This window comes from Tetrao urogallus (assembly GCF_951394365.1).
Source record: "Tetrao urogallus genome assembly, chromosome: 19".
NCBI lineage: Eukaryota > Metazoa > Chordata > Aves > Galliformes > Phasianidae > Tetrao > Tetrao urogallus.
In genome coordinates this window covers 1,447,690-1,473,038 of record NC_136832.1, presented here as the reverse complement: position 1 = coordinate 1,473,038, position 25,349 = coordinate 1,447,690, and the positions used below count along the sequence as shown (strand labels likewise).

At 51.4% G+C, this 25,349-nt stretch overlaps 2 protein-coding genes across 2 annotated transcripts; one reads left to right on the top strand and one right to left on the bottom strand.

Moving 5' to 3' along the window:
• Positions 1 to 4,274: 4,274 nt before the first annotated feature.
• On the top strand, positions 4,275 to 24,269 carry DPP7 (dipeptidyl peptidase 7; the record flags this gene model as incomplete). Its single annotated transcript, XM_079544681.1, is given in 15 exon segments — positions 4,275 to 4,297; positions 4,299 to 4,390; positions 4,393 to 4,470; positions 4,650 to 4,763; positions 6,920 to 7,059; positions 7,420 to 7,583; positions 9,337 to 9,472; positions 11,800 to 11,881; positions 13,320 to 13,486; positions 14,542 to 14,602; positions 21,466 to 21,584; positions 21,660 to 21,816; positions 22,002 to 22,066; positions 22,974 to 23,044; positions 24,128 to 24,269. Coding segments are annotated over 15 exon segments (1,611 nt in total).
• LOC306953649 (kelch-like protein 9) lies at positions 15,154 to 20,719 on the bottom strand (the record flags this gene model as incomplete). Its single annotated transcript, XM_079544612.1, has 4 exons — positions 15,154 to 15,531; positions 16,625 to 16,785; positions 18,169 to 18,421; positions 19,685 to 20,719. The coding sequence occupies 4 exons, from the start codon at positions 20,717 to 20,719 to the stop codon at positions 15,154 to 15,156; spliced, it is 1,827 nt and encodes a 608-aa protein (XP_079400738.1).
• Positions 24,270 to 25,349: the final 1,080 nt, after the last annotated feature.

Here is a 25,349-nt window from a genome sequence, read left to right as displayed (position 1 = left end):
CAAGATATTTGTTCTCTTTATGTACCTTGGGAGATACCTTCTAGAAATAAGACCCATGCAGTCATGCTGCCACTGGATTGAACCACCATGGATAACTTTTAGCTCATTTGCCACTTTAGCCACATCTGACAGAATGGCTAAGACCTTAGAAGTGCTTAGTTTTCTGAAAACAGGCAGCAGATAGGGAAGTGAGACCATGCCTGTGTTCCCCATGCAGGACATGCTTCAGCATGAATTCACCCCGTCACAGGCATTTAAAAACCCTCACCCCAGAGCAATTGCTTTCAGATCCAGCAGTCAGAAAGGCTCTGTCAGGAGCTTGCATTTTCCTAGACAGTAAAACAGCACTGCAGAGTACCCAACTGGAATAAACCTTCAGACAAAGTCCAGAGACAGCACAGCAACTGCCCACATCTGCCAAGACATCTACTGCAGCTCTTTCTGGGTAACATGGAACAACCAGGAGACAGTTGGCAGCTGAGCAGAACACCAGGGAACTGGGTGCTGCCAGAAGAGGAAGTTTATAGCCTGAGAAATGGTGTGCAGGAATTCTTCTCCCAGAGGAGAAAAATCACAAGGCAAGCATCACTCTGCAGGACACTATGACTTACTTTGGTGCTTTTAAAAAGCCTGAGGTTCCTGCTGAGCTCCTCTCCTGCCCCAAGGCATGCACCCACCTGCCCACTGCATACCAGGCCACAAACACCTGTGCTCTAGTGGCTGCCTCCAGGACCTCGTCCTTGGCCTTGTCTGAGAGCTGCTAACATCACTGCCTGTTCACAGTAGGTCTAAACTCTTACACAGGGACAGACTGCACCCTCCTGTGAAACACAAGAAACGAGTAGTGCCAGTTGTTGGCATACAGCCCCACTTCTGGCTGGGCTTAGGAGCATTGCTTGCAGAATGGATTTGGAGCAATGGATGCCTGCCAGTGCAGCACAGGCTGCCCTGGTTAATAAAAGGCAACAGCACTTTCATCAGGACGCACAGCTCCCAGGTTCTCCTTCCTGACTGCAGTGTAAGGCTGTGGATCCTGGCAGCAGTGTCTAATCAGCACCTGCCCACATGCAGTGCTGGTAAACACAACAGAGGTGGCTGCTGGAGGCAGCCTTATGCATATGAGAGAGGCTCCAGGACCCTGCAGCTGTTCCCTCCCAGGCTGCACGAGCACTGTGGCAGCTCAGATCACTGCTGCTCAGCCAGCAGCCTTGTCAAGGTCACTGTGCTACCAAGCCTGACCTCCCAGAGCATCTTATCAGGAGGTCAATGCTGTAACATCACTTTGCCCAATCCACGTATGTTCCACTCTGGACAGGAATTGACATTCACACTTCGTTATCCAGCTGGCACAAACTGCACACTGCCTTCTGTACCTGGGCTCACCTCAGCATCACACAGTTCCCAGTTCGCTGCACTTCTTGGAGACCTGGTTTCCCTGTACTTACAGCACTGCAGTGCTGAACTCTGGCTCAGAGCAGCAGCTAGCACAACCCCAAAAGCATCTGCTCAGAGCTTAAAGACAGAAGACCACTACCAGGCCTAGAACTGATTAGGTTGGCTGCAAGAAAAATGACATAAAAGGGCCTGCAGAATCAGGAAAGGTGCATTAACAAAGCCCTTGCTCTCTGCCAGAGCATTAGACCCCACTGGCTGCGTATGGCCTTGCTGCAATTACAGGGCCAGCTTCCCACCTCTGCAGTACATGAGACAATGAACATTTTGAATCCCTGACCTCTTCCTCTAATGTTTTCTTCACTTACTCCACAAGCTGAAATATAGAACCCTTTTCCAAAATAAAGACCATGTTTTTTGCTCCACACGATGCAGCGGGGGAAAGGATGGTGCCCAAATGCACCATATCCTCATTCCAAGAAAGGCTGCTCCAGGCTAGCAGCGATGCTGTTCCCTGCTGCCAACAGCAAATGGTCACAAACTCACAGAGTAGGTGAGACCAGTCTGGTCCAAACCCTCTGCTCAAGCAGGGCCACCCAGAGCCACTTGCCCAGGAGCTTATTCAGATAGGCTTTGAATACACCCAAGCATGGAAGATGGTCCACAATCTCTCTTGGCAACCTGTGCCAGTGCTCTGGCACCCAAAGAGTACAGAAGTGCTTTCTGATGTTCAGATGGAACCTCCTGTGTTCCAGTCTTTGCCCATTGCATCTTGTTTGTCACTGAGCACCAGGGAAGAGCCCAGCTGCATCCTCTGTGCACCCCATCGTCCTGATTTTGGCTGGGATGGAGTTAATTTCCTTCACAGAGGCTCACATGACACTGTGTTTTGGATTTTTCATGAAAACAGCATGACAACACTGACGTTGTTCTTGTTGCAGAGCAGTGCTTACTCAGAGCCAAGGACTTCTCTGTGTCTTGTGCTGCCCTGCCTGCAAGGAGCTGGGGGTGTGCACGGAGCTGGAAGGGGGCACAGCTGACACGGACTGACTGGGGGACAGTCTGTGTCACCTGACATTGTGTTCAGCAATAAAACTGGGAGTGGAGAGGAAGAAGGAGGAGAAGTACATTGGGAGGGATGGCATTGTCTTCCCAAAAAAACGTTACATACGATGAGCCCTGCTTTCCTGGGAGTGGTTGAACATCTGCCTGCAGATGGGAAGAAGCAAATGAACTCCTGGTTTTGCCTTTGCTCGCATGCAACAACTTTTGCTTTACCTAGTAAGCTGTCTTCATCTCAAACCATGGTTTCTCACACTTGTACTGTTGATTCTCTACCCCACACCACCTGGGGAGGCAGTGAGTGACCACGCAGTGCTGAGCTGCCTGCTGGGTTAAACCACACCACCTCCATCAGTACTGTGGATAAGATCCCCCTGAGCCACCTTCCCTGGGATGAGCGGTCACTGCAGAACGGGGCGGTGAACTGAGGCAGGCTGATAGGAGCTGTGCAGTCAGGGAGGCTGAACTGTCTTCCTCCAAAGAGATAACCCAAATTTACATAATTACTATGTGAAAGGCTGTTTAAATCTGACAATGTGCTCAACCTCTCTTCCTATTTTCACCCCTCTTCACATTTTCAAAAGGTTTGCAAGTCAAATTTCCATGCTGTCAGGAGGCCTTTCATTCACATCAGCCGCCCTTTGGCTGACAACAGAGCCGATCCACAGCGCAGCACTGCGGCTTACGGGAGAACCACAGCTTATGGGATGCGGACACAGCGCTCCGTTCAGACAGAACGAGTCCCATACTTCCACAGAGCAAGAGCTGCAGAATAATCGGCCTGGGGCAGACAGAGGACAGATTGATGTAATTTTAAGTGAAAGGCCAAAATACAAATAGAGGCTTTTAAAACACAGGCCTGCAGGGATCAGTGGGGGCCACAAGGTCACACTCAGCCCTGCTCCCTCCAAGGGGTGCTCGAGGAGCTGGCCCAGGGCGGGCAGTCTGAAAGTGACCTGGTGCTTCTGTCTGTGTTTTTGGGGAAAAAAGTAAAAAGCTCAATAGTATTAGCTCTGCTACGAGGAAAGGTTGAGGGAACTGGGCTTGTTCAGCTTGGAGAAGAGAAGGCTGCAGGGAGACCTCACTGTGGCCTTCCAGTACTTGAAGGGAGCAGATAAACAGGAGGGGGAACAGCTGTGTGTGAGGGTGGATGGTGATGGGACAAGGGGAATGGTTTTAAAGTGAGACAGGGGAGGTTGAGGTTGGATATGAGGAGGAAGTTTTTGAGCCAGAGGGTGGTGAGGCACTGGCACAGGTTGCCCAAGGAGGCTGTGGATGCCCCATCCCTGCAGGCATTCAAGGCCAGGCTGGATGTGGCTCTGGGCAGCCTGGGCTGCTGGTTGGCGACCTGCACACAGCAGGGGTTGGAACTGGATGAGCGCTGTGCTCCTTTGCAACCCAGGCCATTCTATGATGCTGTGATTATTGACAGGGGAGAGACAAAACCGGATCATTTATTTCTCTTTTCATGTATCAGAAAGCTTTGGCTTTTTGTTCCACCCACAAGCAAGAACTTTCATTTCTGAAGATGCTTTTTGACTGCGACAGTTACACAAAAGTCCTCACTGAAGAAACCTTCCACTCAGCCAGCCAACTTCATCCCTCAGCATCTCCGGATGCCCCACACTCTTCATAAAGGCCTGTAAGGAGAACAATTACGTTCATCTTCTTTCAGAGCCCTGAACCTCAAGTCTCCGCTCCAGCTCTGGCTTCACCCTGCGCTGCCCACACCAGCTCCCTACTCGCACACGAGCGGCGATGGCCGGAAAAGAGACCCCGGCAGATGCCCCGGTAGACAACATGGCGGCGCCGCGGTAGGCATGGCGCCCACGCGGTCACGTGAGGAGAGGTGTTGTCACGTGCTGCCGCCGGAGTCACGTGCGCAGCCGCCGGTGGTCTCCACGCGGGCGGTCAGGTCCGTGTGCGGAGCGAAGCGGGGCGCTGCTATGGGAACTCGCTCGCCTCTGCTGCTCCTCTTCCTTCTCTCGCTTCTGCCACCGCGCCGCGGCGCGCCCGGTACGTGCTCGAGCTGGGACCCCTCGTTTCCCCCCAATCCTGGGCACCGAGCCGCCCCTTCCAGGCGGGAGCCTGCAGTCGGACCGGGTGGCGCCGGGCTGCTCCGCGCTGCGCCGGGCTGTGGGGCGGCAGCGGGCGCTGCCGGTGTCTCGGCGCTGACGGTTCGTTCCCTCCTGCAGCCGCCCGGCTGGCGGGGCCCGGCCTGGAGGAGCGGCTCTTCCCGCAGGTGCGGGACCATTTCCGCTTCGAGGCCGGCGGCAACGAGACCTTCCCGCAGCGGTACCTGCTGTCAGGTGGGTGCCGAGCCGGGGCGGGCTGCTGGGTGGGCGCCGAGCGGCGGGGGGGGGCGGGGCCGCGCGTTTCCCACTGCGAACCTCGGCCCCCTTCCCTTCCGCTCCCGGAGAGGCGCCCCCCCGCTCCGTGCTTCGCATCACTGACAGCCCTACAGCTGCAACGCTGCCCTCAGCTTCCTGCCCGAGCAGCGATCTTCTGGGACAGACGGAGAGAGGAGGCTTTTCCGAACAAAACGTCGTCGTTTTCGTAATAACGTCATTAACCGGTGGCAGGTGTGCTTGAATCCCATGTGCCTGGGGGAGATATGCAGCAGGAGAGCGGAGTTGTGAACAGCAGCGGTGCAGAGCTCAGGCAGTGTGCCTGGCACACCTGCTGTACCTCACCTCACTGCCTGCCAACTCCTGTCACACAGCACAGTCTTCACTGACACCTGGTTATGTGAGTGGCGCTCCGGGATCGGTTCAGCACAGAGGTATCAAAGCACCAGGAGGGATTTTGGTAGCGTGCCTAGGGCTGGAACTTCACAAATGGCCCTTTGGTAATGGAACTTTGGGATCATCTGCTTCAGAGCATTCATTTTTTAAAGTCTTATGTTTTACCTACATATCTTGCTGGGGCAGATTCTGTAAATGCAGAGCTGAATAGCAGCTGTGAGAAAAAGCACTCTGAGCAGTTTCGTTCTCCCTCTTCTGCTTCTTGTGCAACACGAGGCTTTTCATGTTTCACAACCAGGCATCTGACTGGCTTGAGGTTAGCTGGCAGTTACCCCAGGTTTCAACCTAAAAATAGGGATCTCTTTAAGCAACCTGTAACAGAATGACAGAATCCTTACAGTTGGAAGGGACTTTTAAAGGTCACACACTCCAGCTCCCCTGCAATGCACAGGGACGTGCGCAGCTACATCAAGGTGCCCAGGGCCTGATCCAGCCTGGCCTTGGAAGTCTCCAGGGATGGAACTTCCACCACATCTCTGGGCAGTCTTTTTGCCTCGTGTTGTTGCTTACTACAAGTCAGGCTGGATAGTGGAAGAATCTCTTCTCCATAGGTGTGGTTGGGCACTGGCAAAGGCTGCCTGGGGAGCAGTGGGATCGCTGTCCTTAGGGGCGTTCAGGCAGAAGGTGTGAACTGACCCTGAGGGACGTGGTTAGTGGGTAGCACTGGTGGTAGGCAGACGGTTGAACTAAGTCATCTTAGAGGTCTTTTCCAACCTCAGTGGTTCCACGATTCTGTTGTCTGATACAGGAATCACGGAGCATATTGCAAGAAATACCAGAATAAGGATAGCACTTCAGTTTCCTGTCTTTCTAAAACCTGGCACTTTGTTAACAAAGAGTAACAATTTCACTACCAAAGCATTTCAAACCCATTTCTAAGCCAACACTCACTCTGGCAAATCTGCATTGAGAATGCCAAGAATTAAGCTCAGGAAATTCTTTGCTGCAATTGTGTTTGTAGGACAACCTGTTGGAGGTTCCCCTTGGGTGATGAAATCTGTGTTTAAATGACAGTCTGAGATCTGTTGTTGAAGAAGGCTGTTTATTAACCCCTTTAGTTTGTGTGCAATTCAAGGCTGAGCTAATAATGTTTCCTGAAGCCAGCAGGCACTAAGGCAGTGGTGTGTTAAACAAGCAAGCATCACCTTGTCAGCCAGCTTATCCTGCTGGTCTCAGTTTGTGTTCAGTTACAGGCAGGTCAGAAGTTAAAGTAAGCATTACTTACAGCTCTGCTCTGTGTTACACATCACAGTAAGAGCAATGTAAAGAGGCAGGCAGTTCTCCAACATTCATTTTGTAGGAAAAATGATCTGTGCCTGATCATTTGGGCTGAAAAAAGGTACGTCACATGGAAATGGAGGCAAAATTTTGGCTCATCTGGAGGCAGCCATTTCCAAATGTCTTGCAATACTGACGCTTTTAAGGGTTTTTAGGCAGAAGTGGAAAATCAAAGCCACGTAGTGGTCTGATGGGAGCTCTCACCCCTGGGCAGGGGAGGGGTTTCTGTAGCATGGTCTCTCTGACACCTGCTTTCCGAGCACAGCACTTGGGGATCAGCCTGTTCACAGTGTTTCCTTGTAAGCTTCTGTGCAGACACACCAAAATGAGTCCTTTTGTGCTCTGACACATTTCTCATGTCTTCTCTCAATTGTCTCATTCAGCAAAGTTCTGGAAGAAAGGATTTGGACCAATCTTCTTCTATACTGGCAATGAAGGCGACATCTGGACTTTTGCTGAGAACTCAGACTTCATATTTGAATTAGCAGAGCAGCAGCAAGCTCTTGTGATTTTTGCTGAGCACGTGAGTATGGCAGTCGTTGTGCATGCTGAAGAATTGTGCTAACGTTACCAACTTCAGCTTTCTCAGTGTCCAGAAAAATAGCAGCGTCTCTTGCCATGAAGCTGGGGCATAGTTGCCATGGGTTTTCTCATCATGACAGCAGCTCTGTTTTTTTGTCCATCCTCTCTAGAGTCTAGAGAATACATCCTCGAGGTCTCTGTTTATCTCGTATAAGACAGCTTCAGAGACAAGGCGCTTGCTCAGTTACAAATGAATTAGTGGGTGCTGTGTGCTGTTTCCACTTCCTGACTGTGCACACTTATCCCAGCTGTGAGGACAGGGAGACACCAGCATTTCTGCAGAATCTCTCTTTTCTTTCAGAGGTACTATGGGAAATCTCTTCCATTTGGACTTGAGTCAATGCAGATAAAGAACACTCATCTGCTCACTGTGGAACAAGCCCTCGCTGACTATGCAGTGCTAATTACTGAGCTTAAGCAGCAGTATGGAGCTGCAGGCTGCCCTGTCATTGCTTTCGGAGGCAGGTAAATGTTGTGTATAGCTGTACCCCTCTCTGCATCCTTTCCCAGCCACAGTTGTGTTATTCTTATAGGTCTGCTTGCCTTTAAAGCTTGCTGGAGGGCCAGAGCTCTAAGCTGTTCTGTAGAGAGCAGATGTGCTTGTGGCTGAGCTCCTTGGGGGCTTATCCCCAGGGTGCAGTCAGCTGTCCCATAAAGAATTAGTCTTGACTTGTGATTGCCTTTGACAATCTTTGCTTTGGATACTGAAAGTTTCTAGGCATCTTCAGTGTCAGCCAGAACCCCAGAATGTGGGAAATTGTACCTGCAGGATCAGAACATTCTACGTGAAAAATACAGAAAAATAATAATCGGTAAAATATTCTTTTGAGAGACCATCTGGCCATTTATTGAAAGAAGCCTCTTTAGCAGCATGCAGACTTTTTCATTGTAGGCTCCTTTCTAATCCTGCTCTGCACTGTGCTGCCTGGTTGCTTCTGCTTCCTAGCAGATATCCTTCCCCAGAGTGCCTGCTGTTTCAAGTCAGAGCTGCATTGGTGTCGCACACATCTCTTCCCATGTTCATACAGAGAGATGCTTCCCCTTAAAAGGTTTTCAAGGGAGGGGCTTCTCAGGCATTGCAGCGAGTTAAAAAGCATTCAGTCACGGTTACGCTTCAGCAGACCATGGTGGTATCTGTACCACGACCACCAGGACAGAGCTGGTGTCAAACACGTCAGGAACAGTCCTGGGCAGGAAGGGGTGTGAACAGTCAGTCCTGCAAGCTGTTACACGGCAGCTCTTGGTGTGTAAACTAGAGCTAAATATGCAGCAGCCCTGAACAGCACCAAACCTGTCTGCAGAATATAGGAAGTATAGCAGTATTGGAGCAGAACATTTCCATAGGGAAGAAAACCCCCCTTCAGTTGCTTGTAACTTTGCTAGACTTTAATCAGTGGAACCGAAATTTCTTGTCAGGTTTGAGCTACAACCTGTTTCCAAGGGTCAGCTTAGAGAAGAATCCATTGCTTTACATTTGAGTGGGACTTGAATACCTCTGAACTGTAAGTGAAGAGCTCAGAGTCAGACCAGTTGTTAGCTGGGTGTGAGGGCTGTAACACCCCCAGGAGTGACCTGAGTAACTCCTCAGCAGTTTGCATCTGAGTAACCTTTGTGCCTTGGGATTATCAAGCAGTCCTCAATACATCTGCAGATCTGTGGCCTTGTGGCTGAAGCTCTCGAGGTGGCTCTGAGATTTCATGTGACCCTTGTTAACATCTCTCATTCTTTGCTGTGCTGCTGCTGTGTGGGCTGCCCAGGATGACCACCACCCACCCCTTAGCACTGCAGAGTTGCCTATTCTGTACTGATCAGGAATGCCCTCTGCTTGTTAGCCCTTGCTTAGACAATCTTTATAATCCTGTGTGGGAAATGTGTCTTCTTCCCCCATTAAGCAATGACACTTGAGCCCCAGCTGGCTCTGTGCTGCAGCTGTCAGGTCTCAGAATGCAGTGGTGTTGGATATTGAGGCAGCATTTACCTTTGTCTGTAGAAGCAAATTGGGCTCCTGTATTCCTGCAAGAATTGACTTGAGGGTCTAGGGGGCAGATGGTGAGAACACAGTGTGCTGCTCATCAGCCATACCTGGTTCTTTTTTTGTTCTCCACATGAGGATGGGTTTCCCTAATCTTGAGCTTGTGACTACAGGCCTGAACATCCATCTTTATAACATTAAGTGTCTGTTAAAAGAAATAACACTCTTCTCTCTCTCCTGTGCCAGCTATGGAGGAATGCTGAGTGCTTACATGAGGATGAAATACCCAAATGTTGTGGATGGGGCATTAGCTGCCAGTGCTCCTGTGGTGTCTGTGGCTGGGCTTGGAGATCCCACTCAGTTCTTCAGAGATGTAACAGCAGTAAGTGGAAGCTCTCTTCAGGAACGTTATCCTTCTTCCTGTAAGAAGTCAGGGTTTTTCTTTTAGTGCCTTTAACCAGACAGGTACTTTCACATTAACCACAGACTGCTGGGCAGACCTGTGAGGAAGAGCAGTGGCTGGAGCTGTGATGGCTGCTGGTTGCTGTGCTTGTGGCAGCTCAGGGCCCCAAGGTACTGCTCTTATGAGCAGCATAAATTGGTTCCAGCACCTTTAGTGCCAATAACAGTTCCCTTTCCCATTTCTAGTCACTTAGCCAAATTACAAGCCTGAAAGTTTCCCTTTGTGCCTGGCTGAAACCTTCGGATCATACATTCTTCAAACCCTCTTCCAAAAATATATTTTGCATTGGTATGGATTATTTACAGCAGGTCCTTAGTTCCAGAATTACATTTTTCAATGAAGAGTTTGAAAATCTTCATTTCACTAAAAAAAATCTGCAAAGTGTCCTAGGTTCACTTAAAACCAAAACTCAAATGTCTTTCCACATTCTGAGGAGATCAGGATACCCAGGAAGGTGGTATTGCTGGTAACTGACTTGCATTTAGTTCACATGGATAGAAATTTACTAGCTGGTACGATTAAAAGCTTGTGGGAGTGCCTCTTTTGCCTCTCTCTGACATGAATTTCTAGGTGTGGGTGACACACGTGGCTTTGTGTGAACTACCTGTTATGAAATGGGGTCCTTGTGACCTTGTTGCATACATTAAACCTTATTTTAATGCAGGCATTTACAGCACAGACAGCACTACTGGTAAGTGTAAAGAAAGAAGAGTAGTTGAAATAAACAAACTCAAGCACTTGAAACTTTTAAGTATTTAAAGAACAAAATACATCTTGCCTTAAAATTGCACATTTTAAAACAAAATATGCAGTACTGCTCCATTATGTAACAGGCTTAGCAGTGGGAATTCTTCCCTGGAGGAAGGTAATTACTTCTAAGAAGCCCTGTTCAGCTGACAGCTCTTGCTTCAGTTATGAATGTGCTGTGAGTCATTACACCCCTGAAGGTGGGGCTTTGACCTTTTCGTGCGGAGGAAAAAAGTGTTTCTCATTCATTTTAAGATATATTCTCTGCAATGGCAATTCAGCCCCTGGGCTGGGATCCTAAACAAGCTCTTCATGCTGTTCTCAAAGTAATTCCTTCCACCTTCCACATGTTTAAATTGCAGCAATCTGTACATCTGAAGGCTGAATTGTGCTCTTCTCGGTGAAAGAAGCAAACGAGTGCCCCAGAGATGTTGATGCTAATTGAGGCACAGAGCTTTCATGAATCATTGCAGGAGCTCTCTTCTGCTCTCTGCTTATGAGTGAGTGCCTTGTCTGAAAAGAACTTGCTCTGTGACTTCTATTGAGTCTCTCCAGTACATTTCATGATACTGCAGCTCACTGGGGAGGGGTAGCGAGCAAGGGCCATACGTGTTTTTTTTTTTATGGCATTTATGAGACCAGGTTCTATGTGCCCACTGTCCTCCCTACAGCCAGAGCAAAGGCCGCTGTGTAAGGATGCTGTGCAGCAGCGTGCTGCAGAAGGGATGCCCATGTAAACTGCAGAGTGATTTCTGCAAGACTTTCAGGCAGAGAGGAATCAAAGAGAGGTGCCACAACTGTTTCCATTTGAGGTGGTGTCATTTTGAGAAAAGTTCCTGGGTTACCTTTCATTGCTCTGAGGCTGAGGGCACTGTGAAGGAGCCCTGCTAGTTCCTGTTGTTACTATAAAGCATGCGTTGCTGGCAGATGGCAAACCGCCTTACAAACTGCTAGAAGAGAAAGAGTTTGGGTTGCTGGAGCCTTCAGCACAGGAATGGCTTGTGGCAGCAGCCGCAGCCCTTCAGACATGCCTTGAAGTGCTGCGTCAAGGGGTTTAGCAATGTTTTTCCCAAGAAAAAATGACAGCTTCCTTGGCCGTCTGGCTGGTTGTGGTTCTCAGCCCCTTGTGGCTCCTGCTTGTAGACACAGGGCAGTGTGAGGACAGTTGTGTTTTACAGCAGCAGCTCTGGGGCTGAGCAGCCAGCAGCAGTTGGTGTGATCTGATGGCTTCACGTTCAGTCTGACGGCTCCTCTGGGCACGCAGGGTTCTGTCTGACAGCAGATACCCGGTGCAGCAGCCGCTGCTCGCTGTGAGCTGTGCAGGTGTAGCTCATGCTGGGATGAGCTGACTGCCCTGAGCTGGAGGCAGGAGCGCTGGTGTCACTGCCTCTGGAGGTGCAGGCTACACTCCGTCCTCTCCAGGCTGGTAAGCTGCCACCTCCCAGTACTGCTGCATGTCCTCTGTGCAGCTGTAACACCGCGACTTTTCTGCCCTTCAGGATTTTCAGAAGTCCATCCCAGGCTGCGTCACTGCTGTCCGCAGAGCCTTCCAGCAGATCAGAGATCTGTTCCTGAGCGGAGGTAAGGACAAAGAGCCGCGCAGCAGGCAGGCCAGGGCTGGGAAATGAAGTTGGTTCCATTTCACTTCTGTTAGGTCTTAAACTGGTTTGGCTGAATTGGTGCAGATGCCCGCCTGACCTTTCTGCTCATATAATTGATATTTTTATTTGATGAATGGTTTTGGTTAGTGTCATGATCAGTAAGTAACACTAAAAAGAAAGCATCTCTGTGGACTCTAGTTAATGAAACTAGTTTTTCTGCAGTAAAAAATAAAAAAATCCACAACATCTGTATTTTGATGCCAGTAAAGCCTCATCTTTCAGCCAGTGCTTGTCCTCAACAGCCATGCTGTTGTGACTTGTTCTGGTGAGTGTGACCACAGCATGGTCCATGTCACTGGACATATCTGAAAGGCAGTGTACGCCTTGTAGGAGCCAGCAGTCTCTTTCATTTCCAGCACTGGACAGTTAGGTGATATCAAGAACAGAGACTGCAATTTCGTCCCTTTAGACCAGACAGGTATTATTGTTCAGTGCAGCTTTTCCTGGGAGCCCTGCATGGCCTTGGAGCCCCTGTGATGAGTTCATGGTCTGTTTGCTGGGCAGCCTCGAGCTGCCCTTGGTCCCAAACCACTTGTAGATGTGCATGACAGGAAGTACATTACTCTTCAGTGGCTGAGGTACTTGAGATCTGTCTGGCACTGTGCTTTCTGTAGCATGATGGTTGTACTTAAGGTTGTGTCACTCAAGTGAGTATCCAAACATAGGTCCAGTCGGGCTCCAGTGGGACAGTTCACTGAATAGAATGAGGACAGACAGGAGCTGACAGTGTGGAACATGGAAGATGGAAGGAGCACCTTCTCCCAGCAGAAATGCAAAACTATCCAAGTACATCTGGAACTAATTTCTTAAAAGGTAGATTTCCTGACTCCAGCTGAACTTTCTGTATCACGTCAGGGTTTGAAGGCCCATCTCAGGAGCCCTTGGCAGCTCTGTGAGGATTATTGTTGCCTGGCTTCTTTTTCCTGCTGAGATATCTGTGCTGTACTCTGTTCTACTGCCTGAGCCCAGCTCCACAGCGAGCAATGGTGGGAGCCAGCAGTGCCAAAGGGAGCAAGAAGGAGCTTGCCAAGCAGAGTGCTGGGCAGGAAAGCCTTGTAGCGAGCAGTTTGGACTGCATCCATCTGGGACGTTCTGGATAGGAGCTGCTGCTGCCACTGTGTTCCCCAGGGAGGTTTCTGTGAGATGAGAGCTGTGGATCAGCACAGGGTCAGGAAGCCACAGCAGAAGACTGTGCCTGAACATCTGTGTTTGTAAACTTAGGTGTAACATATCCTCCCCGCTGGAAACCTCACCTATGTGTCTCAATATCACATTACTCCAAGTGAAACAAGATGCTGAAGCCTGATTACAATTTACTCTGTTGAAGTTTGTGCCTTTCATTTTCCTTCCTTCTGCAGCTTATGATGAAATCAGCAGCAAAATGGCCACATGCAACAAGATTTCTAGCAAGGAGGATGTTTACCAGCTTTTTGGCTTTGCTAGAAATGCCTTCACCATGATTGCCATGATGGACTATCCTTACAAGACCGATTTCATGGGGCACCTCCCTGCTAATCCAGTGAAGGTGAGTAGCGGGACGCAGGTGGGAATTGCTGTGAGTGCAGGCTGGGTTGTGCACCTCAGGGACCAGAGCTGGGGGCTGCACGGTGTGGGGCAGCACCAGCGATGGTGATGTGAGGAAGCAGTGGTGAATGTCACAGCCCTTCCACTCCGACAGTAAATCTGCATATTTTAATTCTCTCTGAAATAGCGACTGCTGTTTGTAATGCAGTGCTGGAAAGCTTGCTGAGCCATACCTGTGCTCTGGGTTTGCTTTGAACGCCTGTGCAGCCACACTGGCTTCAGTTTTTTGAAGGCAGAAAACCTGCAGCTTTTCAAAAAACTGTTTTGTTGTAGCCCATGTTGACACATTTCTGTAGGCACGTTTTTTCTTGGCAGAGGCCTGAAAATAAGGCTCCCTTTTCTAGAATCCCCAGGGAAAATGGCATATGTCAGAGTGCAGTGTAGAGAAATGCCTGCCTCTGTGAGGGCCAAGTGTGGGGAAAGGCGCCTGGGAGGCTTACAAACACCATTTTCTTTTGAAAAAGGACCCTGATCACCAGTCACCGTCGCAACTCTTGGCTTCTGCTTTGCTGTCAGTCTGGTGCTGCTGATGGGTCTTGATGTGCCTCTGGCCTTGTGCCGAAGAGATCAGCTGGGATGTAGGTTCAAATCTTACCTGGAGCAAAATGCGTGCATGGAATCACACAGGCTGTGTTGTGCAGGGGCACAGAAGATGCTGGCCTGGCCGTGCAGTTCCTTTCTAGGGTCTGTTTAAAAGTGGTAGAATGGAAGTAACTGTTCTAAGTTTGCTTGAGAAGGGACTTAAAATACTCTGATTGGAGGAGGAAGGATCTGCTGGTTATCACTGGCCTCTGCACAGCTGCTTTCTCCCTGTGCCTATGAACTTTTTTACTGGAGGGAGAGAGAAAATAAAAAAATAAATGTTGCTTTTGGCCACTGGAAAGCTGCTGAACCATCAGCTGTGCAAGCAATGCTTTTAACTTCCAGCTTAGCCCCTCTGCAGGGTAGACTGTTGTGTGTCCTGTCTGCAATTTGCTTGTACCATGTCTCATGCAGGTTGGCTGTGAACAAATCCTTGCCCACACAGACCCAATTCAAGGCCTAGCAGCTCTTGTTGGTGAGTTAATCTTATCAGATGGATTTTTTAATGTAAAATGTTGTTCTCCAGAAGCACCTGTATGTAGAGTTGTCTCGTTGTGTGGACTGTGTATTGTGGGAGCTGGTACAGCTCCAGTTTTCCCCTGGGATGTTTTGTACTGTATGAGATTTGGCCATGGCAGCCCCTTACACTGCTGACTGTGCACAAGATGACTTCCCAGGCACTCCGTTCTGATGGGTTTACCCATGCTCTGGTTGGAGCAGTTACTGGTCGAGTCACAATCACTGATGGAGGTTCTCTGCTCTGCTGGTTGAGGGCAAGGCTGTTGTCACAGGGCCCTGCAGTTGCAGTTCTAACTGAGTGGCAAGACAGTCTTAATTACCTACACGAGTATTTAATTTGTCAGTCAGCAGTGTTAGTAAGGAAAATATTAGAGGCTGATTCCAAAGTTCATTCAGGAGTATCAATTCAAAATCACAGCTAAAACCGTTTGGCTGGGGAGCTAGACAGGTAGGTAAGATACTCAGGTCTTGGCAAATGCTGTCCCATCTGACTGAGCTTTCCACATCCTACTTCTCCTGTCTCTTAGCAGCTGACAAGCTGAGGCTTGGTTTCTCCCTTCCGCTGGTGAGGCAGCACTCTGAGCCTCTCCCCAGCTCACCAGCTGCGTTCGCTTGGGGCAGCTTAATCATGCAGGAGGCGTGATCAACCAGAGCTCGAGGCAGGGAGCTGGCTTTCTTCCATACCTGCCCTTTGGTGTCGTACAGGAAAATGCTGTTGTCTTTTTGCATGTGCTGCAGCAATCCACCCCCCGTGAGGTAAAGCATCGACCCGTGGGCTGTGATGCTGAACTGGCAGCGGCTGAACGGGGACAGCGTGAGCGTTGTCCACTGATCGCTTACAGGGCAGTAACACTCCGTCTCACTGACGTGAATCCATTGCTGCACCTGCAAAGAACCAGACCAAAGAGACCATCTGACTGTGCTTCAAGTGGTGTCACTGTCGTGTCAGGCTTATTTGCTTTGTGGTGAGGGAAGCCCAGTGTCTCAACACGCGCTGAATGCGGTGGAGCTCAAGGTGCTGCATTTTTACAGTCCAAATTTTGCAATCAGAGCATCAAAATAAATGGAATAAAATACCAAAGTTCCATTGAAGAATGCCCTAACAGAGCTTTGTTATTCTTGGAGAATGAATAGAATGAGCCATGGGGACCTACTGGCAGTGATTTAACTGAAGTCCTGCCTGCACTGCATAGACTTAACACATTACTGAGGACTCATCTGAAGACAGCTACAGTGAACTGAGTTGTGGGAGGCGACTGAGCTTGTGTGGTTGGAAGAATCGGATGTCAGATGTGATGAGCCGTTTGACTCTATGGATCTCTGTCAATTCTCAGTGAAGAAGTGCTTTAAGATACCTTTGTGCCTTTGAAACAAGCAGCATTAATGTTGGGCTGAGCCACAAGCCTTCATGTTTTCCAACAGGCGTTGCTGAATGGCCTGTCAGAATTCACTTGTCCTGACTGCAGGGAAGGAGCATCTCCCTGATGGAGTGTGGGTCACCTCCCCAGCAGCCTGCACTGCTTTCACGGATGGGCAGTCAGTCTGAAGGGGCTTCACTGGCATCCCAGGATTTAAACCCATCCCTCCTAAAATCTACTTGTGGTGTCCAGTGGTGGACTGGTGTCTTCACTGCAGTCCATTTCTCTCCTATTGGCCAACCCAGCACAACCAGAGCAGGTCAGGTAGTGTTTCTGGGACAGGTGCACAGCCAGTTACGTGGCATTCTCCTGCAGCAGCAGGCTGCATCTGCACCCTGTGCTTTGCTTTGTGCTCTTGCACATGGCGTGTGACAGCAGGGCAGCTCTTAATGTGCACAGCTGTAATGGCAAGCATGTTTTCTTAATATAGTGTGACTGATGTGCTGCTGTGCTGACAACCATCGTTATTGTCCATCCCTCTGGTGTAGTGCACCAGGGCCCAGCCATACACAGACTCCATTTTGGATCAGTTTTGGTATTACAAGAGCAAAGGGACTTACTCCTTTCAGCGTCCTTCCTCCGATGCAAAAGATGCCATCTTTGGTGGCAGCCATCCCGTGATCACAGCGGGGGAAGGTCATGGCACAGTTGTGCCTCCAGCGCCGGAGGCGAGGGAAGAAGCTGAAGGTGTCTGCTAAGGTTCTGCCTGCTGAGAAACCGCCTGGGGGAAAAGCACAGGGCTGGAACTCTGCCTGTCAGTCTCAGGCACCCACCAAACCCTCTGCAATACCAGCAGGGCTGATGTCATGTGATATTAAAAAAACAAAAAAAACCCTGAGCTTCCTGGATGTTTTGAAGGAAGGAACCTGTTCCAGTTCTGTCTGAAGACTGTTTTCCACAAAAAACTTTTCTGTTGGGGTATTCAGGGTGTAACCAGGAACCATGAGCCCCTCTCTTTAGGGACTCTGCCACAGGATGCTTTTTTTTTTTTTTTTTTTTTTTTTTTTTTTTTTTTTTTTTTTAAAGGAAACCACCTGAAATTCTCTGAGCAGTGGACCTTTGTCAGAAGGTCAGAGCCACTCTGCCACTGCTGTTGTCATCTTTGTCTCTGCTAGGTTCTCCCTTTGTATTTTGGGGTTGTGTTACAAAAAGCTCCTTGCAGAACAAAGGTGCTGCTGCTGGAAGGGTAAATACCTTTAATTTTCTGCTTGTTGAATTCCAACCTGCGAAGAGTCCTTGCAACCAGCAGAGATGACTCCAGTTTGGGCACATGCCCATCTCCCTGAGCTCTGTGCATTCTCTGCACGAGTTGTGGTTGAAGCCCAGTGGGCAGCTGAGCCCCACACAGATGCATGCTCACTCCCTACCAGTGGGAGGGGGAAGACAAGTGTGTGGGGATAAAGATAAAACTCATGGATTGAGATGAAGACAGCTTGCTGCATAGCTGCATGCAGAGGCTGTGCACGCAGACACGGCAAAAGGAAGAATTTGTTTGCTGCTTCCCATCAGCAGGCAGATGTTCCAGGAAAGCAGGGGATGTCATGTTTTCCTGAAAGGAAATGCCATCGCTCCCCGTGACTGCCCTTCCTTCTTCTTTCCCCCCTGTCCTATTGCTGAGCACAGTGCTGTATGGTTTGGGATGCCGCTTTGGCCACCCTGGATCTGCGGTCCTGTCCCCCCTGAGCTCCTCGTGCAGCCCCAGCCCCTCACCGGCAGGGGGATGCATCCCTGGCTCTGGGGGAGCCCTGCTCAGCAGCTCAGTGGGTTAGTGTCACATCTCCCATGTCCGTTAACTGCTGAGTTTAATCCCATCTGCAGCACTATGGCTGCCTGCCCCTGCTCTGCCTTCCTGCCAGCGAGGCTTTGGGATTTTGGCAGGACTGCAAGATCAGAGCTAAGCAGGAGTGTGAATTGCAAGCAGGAGTGTGAATTGCAAGCAGGAGGTGTTGCATTTAATGTTGTGGGAAGAAAACAGGTCAGGCCATTCAGGTTGGCAGTGGGTTTGTGTTTAATGGAGCTGGAAAAGGATGTGAGCTGTGCGTGTTACCGGGGTGGGTGCAGGCTCGGGCTCTGGCAATAAGCTGGTTTGGGATAGATTTCTCACCTGAAATGTAGAGGATTCCCTTGTGGGTTGCACCCGCGTGGTCAGCAATAGGGATGGGGAGGGGAGCTGCAAACTCCCACTTGTTGGCAGCTGGCTGGTATGACTCCACGGTGTGGGTGAGGGTCCCCAGCAGCGTCCCACCCCCCACCACAAAGATGTGGTCAGACAGCACGTCTGCGTGGAAGCGCGTTCGCCGCTGCAGCATGCTGGCGAGCCGGAGCCAGGAAGCATTGCATGGGTTGAAGCGGAACACCTGGAATCACAGCACGTGGGAGGCTGTGAGCTGAAGGCAGGCACCCGGCTTCAGGAACTGATGCAAGTTTTCTCGAGGCTGAAGGAGAGCTGAACAGCAGTGCCTCTGTTGGAGCTGACGCCCTGCAGCCCCGTGTGCCCTGAGCAAGCTCACATGAGGCTCTGCTGCTGGGAATGGGCTGCGCTTCCTACCTGCAGCGAGCAGGAGCTGGAACGCGTTGGTTTGATGGAAAAATGTTAAGCTACGAATGCCAGCCAGCACACATCTACTGAAAGCTGTTTTTTTACACCTCTGCTTCTGTTTGAATGTGCAGTGAGGAGGGCAGCTGAGTTTTTTACATCTTACCCAACCTTAAACAACCCCCTGAGCTCCATCCTGTTGTCTTGATTAGCAAGCCCAGCTCATAGAAGGAGAGTCCTGTCTGCAGAACCAGGTGCTGTTGAAGCTAGGCATGGGCTGTGGCCCTGCTGCATCCCTGAATGTGTGCCACTGCTGCTGAGCCACCTCCTGACTTTGCCTCAGGGAAGGAAATGCCACTTGCAGCTGCAGAGTGCAGGAGGCTTCAGTTTGTGCCCCCAATGGCAGTGCCCCCAATGCCACAGCAGCGATGGGTTGGGGGTAACATTTGTGTGGCTGCTTGATGGACTGCAGAAGTGGCTGAGCTCATGATGGCTCTGTTTGGGTTAGGGGGACAGCTTACAGTGTGAGCAGATGAGATGGGATAGGAATTGACCGCTTACCAGAGTTTGGAACCTGCGTTCCCAATACTGCACAGGGCTCTAGAAGGCAGTGTGAGCAGCAGTGTGCCCTGCAGCCCAAAGGGCCAGCTGTGCCGTTGGGTGCACCTGGCTGAGCACTGCCACCGGGAGGGGGGGGGGGGGCTGCCCCACTGTGCTCTGGAGACAGTGATAGGGGCAGGGAAACAGCATGGAGCTGTCAGGGGAGGCTCAGGGGGGGCTGAGGAATTGCTGTGCCCCATAGGGCTGAGGGCTGGATACTGCACAGCTCCCAGGGCAGCGGGCACGGCCCCGAGCTGCCGGAGCTTAGAGAGCGCAGGGACACCGCTTTGAGCCATAGGGCTGGGGGTTGGGTGGTGCTGCATGGGGCCAGGTTGGACTCAGTGATCCCTGAGAGTCTGTTCCAATTCAGGATGTTCTGTGGTTGTAGCATTTTAACATGGAAAGGTGGGAAACCTACAGTGAGCAGCAGAAGGATCCCCTTCCTCCCCTGCCCCTTTCCGAGGCTGAAGGTTTCCTCGCTTACCTCGTTTGATGGCTGCTTTCCTGTGGGATCGAATGTGCTCTGCCCCCCCAAGACAAAGAGGAAGTCATCGATGGCAACTATGCAGTGGTTGTACAGGGGCACGCAGAGGTCCCCGACTTTGCGCCAGGCGCCGCAGCTCTGCTCTGCAGCCCACATCTCCCTGCAGATGCTGTTGGTGCTGGTTCTGCCGCCAGCGATGAGCAGTGCAGGGGAAGCGGAGCGGAGGGCGGTGTGCGGGCTCTGCCGGGACGGCCGGGTGCAGAGCTGGAGGTGGGGGGTCAGGGCGTCCTGGAGGAGCCGACAGCAGCCCCAGTCCAGCCTCGTCAAAGGGATTTCCTGGATGTAGCGCTGCAGATCGCGGAAAGGAATGAGAGGGAATCTGACGCGCTTTAAAATGTCCCCCATGTATTGCAGCCGCCTGCGGTCGTGCTGCAGCCAGCTCACAGCAACTCTGAGCAGCTCCAGCTCACTGCTCCCCTCTGTGGTGGTCCTGTCTAAGATTTCACAGAGGGTTCCTCTGTCAAGATCCTTCAGGCTCTGGGGATTGGCCAGGAGCTGTTTGAAATGCTGCCCTACGCAGCACATGGCCTTCTCTCTCAGCTGTGCAGGGCCAAGTTTTTTGGCAATGCGTAGAATGTCCATGCAGTTCTCACCGCTCAAGCAGCTTTCCAGAAATCGGAAACACAGGTTGATCACCTCTCCAACCAGCAGGGCTTCTGCAGCCTTGAATGTCTCCTCCACGTTCTGTAAGGAGAGATCTAATTTGTTGGAGTAAATGAAGCTGAGGACGTTGCTCAGCCCCGCGGCACTGACAGCATTGAGACGAATGCTTCCGTCCACACTCCCCGTCCTTGTCGCATTCCCAACAAATAGAATCTTGCAGTAATTACTTGCTGACGCTAAAATGATCTTGTGTGCTGGAAAGCAAACCCCTTCTGCCTCCAGTGTTACATCGCACAGTGCTTTCTGGGCGCGAAGCCTGCTGATGCCTTGCAGAAGTTTCTCCAGGTAGGTGTCAGACCCGAGGCTCCCCATGCTGCTCTGCAAGCCAGCAGCATTGCTCTAAAAGCACGTATGCCAGGAGCAGCCCCAGGTCTGCAGGTTCATGCTCCAGGACAGCCGAGGCGGTGCTGCCTGCACGCAGACCTCCCTGCAGTGCTGGGTCCCGCACGGCGCTTGTGGGTCCTTTGGCTCTGGCAGCAGTAGGCAGCCACTGGTGTAACTGCATTCCTGCCCTGCTGTCCGGTAACGGCCCCTCCGCACAAAAGCAGCCTGTTCCTCCTGCGCTCCCCAGCAGTGCTTTGCTGGGCAGGTGCTCTTTCATCGGGGCAAGCCTGCACATGCCGGCCTTCCCTTTTTAAACAACGGTGAAACAAAATCCTGTCTAGGATGCACTCCCCCACATCGGCCCTCGTGTTCAATTTGATGCGTCCACACAACGGCAGTTTTTAGGGAGTGGGGTGGTCGCAGCAGTTGCACCCATCGCGGTTGGGTCTCAGGACGATTCCCACGCACGGTGCTGGAGAGTTGGGTTGGAGGTGCAGGGGCTGAAGAATGGGTCACAGCTTCTGGAGTGAGCAGAGCTCATTGCAGAGTGGGCTGTAATACACAGGCAGCGGTGAGGTGTAAAGCTGTGACCGTAACCTACAGCTGGTGCTTTGCTCTGCACCTGCCGCAGCCCCGGCCACCCCCCGGCTGGTGCTGGTCTGCAGGAAGCCTGCGGAAGCAGTGGCAGAGGGCACCACACTGAGGGGTCTGTCCGTGCTCTTCCCACTTGGCAGGGGTGTTCTACAACTCCTCCGGCTCGGCGCGGTGCTATGATGTGTACCAGCTGTTCCGGTCCTGCGCCGACCCCACGGGCTGCGGCACTGGTGCGGATGCTGAGGCCTGGGACTACCAGGTGAGGCACTGGGGATGCCAGCAGGGATGCTGCGCCGCCAACTCCTCCTCCATGCCAGCTCGTGTTCTGTTTCAGGTGTGTACCGAGATCAACTTAACTTTCAACAGCAACAACGTGACAGACATGTTCCCTGAGATGCCCTTCACAGAGGCCATGAGAGAGCAGTACTGTTGGAGCCGATGGCGAGTAAGGCCACGAGCACAGTGGCTGCAGATCAACTTCTGGGGAGGAGGTACGTCTGCTGCGGAGGTGCCGCCTGCTCGGCCCTTCGTGCTGCTGTGCAGCTCTCCCTGTGTTCCACCTGGCTGAGCTCTATGGGGACAGACACAGCTTGAGATGGAAACAGGAAGTTCTCGTCTGTGTTTGCTGCAGTTGCTGGGTAGGATGAGGCTCTCACGTGTCACCTTTGAATTTCAGACCTGAAAAGTGCAAGCAATATCATCTTTTCAAATGGAGACTTGGACCCGTGGGCTGGAGGTGGGGTAAGTGCATGTACTGCTGCTGCCAAGCAGAGAGAGCTGCCTTTTGGGGCAGGTGCTGCCCACGTCCCGTTCAGAGCAGCCCTGCTGGTCAGTGTGAGCCCTTGTGAGTTTCTGCATGCGGCTGTTTTATGCCGCAGTCTCTGGGGACATTAATAGCAGGCACTGGGAGCAGTGAGATGCCACAGCCAGGAATGTTGCTGTGGCAATGGTAGCTTCAGGAGCGGTAGGCTCAGTGGGAGCCCCAGAACCTGGTTGGCCTGCCCCAACCCTGGGGGTGCTCAGGGCTGGGTCAGATGTGGCCCTGGGCAGCCTGCTGGATGGGAGGTGCCCCGACTGTGGCAGGGCTTAAAACTGAATGGGCTTTAAGGTCTCTTCCAACCCAAACCACTCTGTGACCCTATAATTCCGAGAACCTGTTGCAATTCTGTTTTGAGACAGTCTCGGTCAGTTCAGTGCTCTGTGATTTCTCCCCTCTCCACATACATTGTGAGATCAGGCTGTTGCTGTAACCAGCAGCCTAAGCAAGAAGCACTTCAGTTTAGATTCAGCAAAACTTCTGAGCTCTGGTTAAAAAGGACCCAAAGCAGGATGCAGAGTTAGTTGAGCTCTTAATTATAATGCAGGCATCCCCTGCTGCAGGCTGCCTTAGCAGTGCCAGCAGCAAAAGGAGCAGGTTGCTTAGGGCAGGTCGCCATGAGGAGCCAGCATTTTCAGCCTGCCTGTGCTGGGTTAGGTTGACAGTTCCCATCTTGGCCCACACATCCTGTGAGCACGGTACTGGCTGCACCATGGATCTCTTTACATGCTTTTCCCCAGTCCTTCCCAGCTCTTCATCCAGTTTTCAGAACTGAGGTCTGGTTTTGCCTGGTCACCTGGTGAGAGTTTCTCTCTGCTGCTCTCATTCCAGATAAATAGCAGCCTGAGTCCTTCGCTGACTGCTGTGACCATTCAGGGAGGTGCTCATCACTTGGATCTGCGGTGAGTATGTGTGCACTGACAGCTTCCAGGCACTGATCTTTGGCAAATTCCTGCTGCCCTGGGCCAAGGACCGAGGAGATAATATTATCTAAGCAGAACTGGATACCATGATGCTACAGCATCACTCAAGAAGAATCCTTCTTTAAACCTAATACAAACGCTCTTAGAGTCTCAAAGAATAATAGAATGCCCTGGATTGAAAAGAACCTCAAAGGTCATCCAGTGCCAACCCCCTGTTGTGTGCAGGTCGCCAACCAGCAGCCCAGGCTGCCCAGAGCCACATCCAGCCTGGCCTTGAATGCCTGCAGGGATGGGGCATCCACAGCCTCCTTGGGCAACCTGTGCCAGTGCCTCACCACCCTCTGGCTCAAAACTTCCTCTTCATATCCAACCTCAACCTCCCCTGTCTCACTTTAAAACCATTCCCCTTGTCCCATCACCATCCACCCTCACAAACAGCCGTTCCCCTCCTGTTTATCTGCTCCCTCCAAGCACTGGAAGGCCACCATGAGGTCTCCCTGCAGCCTTCTCTTCCCCAGGCTCAACAAGCCCAGTTCCCTCAGCCTTTCCTCACACAGAGCTGCTCCAGCCCTCTGCTCATCTCAGTGCCTCCTCTGGACCCGCTCCCAGAGCTCCACGTCCTTCCTGTGCTGGGGGCCCCAGGCCTGGACGCAGCGCTGCAGATGGGGCCTCACAGGAGCCGAGCAGAGGGGGACGATCACCTCCCTCTCCTGCTGGCCGCCCCTTTTTCATGCAGCCCAGAACACAGCTGGCCTTCCGGGCTGCAGGCGCTCACTGCTGCCTCACGTCCAGCTTCTCATCCACCAGAACACCAAGTCCTTCTCCGCAGGGCTGCACTCAAGGAATCTTCCCCGTCTGTATCAACACCTGGGATTGCCCTGACCCAATGCAGCACCCTGCACTTGGCTTTATTGAAACTTACTGGGTTTTCATGGGCCCACTTCAGGTCCCTCTGGATGGCTTCTCTTCCCTCCAGTTCATTGACTGCGCTGCTCGGTTTGGTGTCATCTGCAAACTTGCTGAGGGCGCACTCAATTTTTCTGATGCTTCTGTTGTCCCCAGGGGACACAACCCAGCTGACCCCCCATCTGTCGTAGAGGCACGCAAGTTAGAAGCAAGGATCATCAGCAGCTGGGTGAAATCTGCAAGGATGGAAAGAGCATGGGAGAAACGCTCCGGAGCGCCGGGCGGCAGCTGGCAGTGAGCGCAGCCATGGGAGCCATGCTCAGGTGCTGCTGGGCTGCGGGCAGAGCAGAGCTGTGCCTCTGGAGAAGGTGCTGCCTCCTCTGCCCCAGTAATGGAAATTCAAGCAGGAGAAGAAAACCAAAAAGCCAAATTACTGACTGAAGTCAGAATCATGTTGCATGGGTTTCGTGCTCTTCTGCTCATAATGGGAAGGTGCTTGAAATGGTGGAAACAATAAAATTTTCCTGAAGGCCAAGGAGTTATTGCTGTCCTGAAGAATGCGTTGGGTAGGATGAAGGTAAATTATTAGTCATCCCCTTTTTATTTTCTCTGTCTAGAGGAAAAGCAGAGGTATGGTCATTACATATTTGGCCGCAGAGGTGACCAACTGCACATATTGCAGAATTACAGAACTGTAGGGGTTAGGAGGATCCACTGAAGATCCTGTTTGGTCCTACAGCAGGTTCCTTTGAGCAGGCTGCACAGAAGACATCCAGGTAGGTTTGTGCCCATCTCCCCTTGTCCTGTCACTCAGCAGAGCCTGGCCCCATCCACTTGACTCCTGCCCATTAAATACGTACGGTCACTGATCAGATCCCCTCTCCCCTTCCCTCCTGCAGCTGAACAGCCCCGGGGCTCTCAGCCTTTCCCCATCAGGAGGTGCTCCAGGCCCCCACCATCTCTGCACCCTGTGCTGGGCTCTGTGCTGCAGGTTGGTCTGCTCCAGTCCTCACCCGCTCAGCCCCATTCAGTGCTGTGGATTTTGGTGTTCTCTTTTGCTGTTGGTTCTTAAGAGACACAAGAAAATAAGACGACAAAACACAAGATCTGCTTGGTGAGAAATTGATCTGCAGAAATCCTGTTTTGTCCCACTGTCCCTCAGGAGCCACACGTTAGTGAGTAGAAGCACAATTACACTTGAGACAGCTTCGGCTCTTTAAAATAAATAACAAGTTTATTTAAGTGTGTGACAATTTCATTGCTTGGTAAGTATAACCAAAGACAACAAAAAAGGATTGTTTTGATTTTTTAAAGCGGAGCAAACTATCTGTGCCCTTTAGCAGGTAGATTCTCACCTACTCGATGTGCTCTGTGCCAG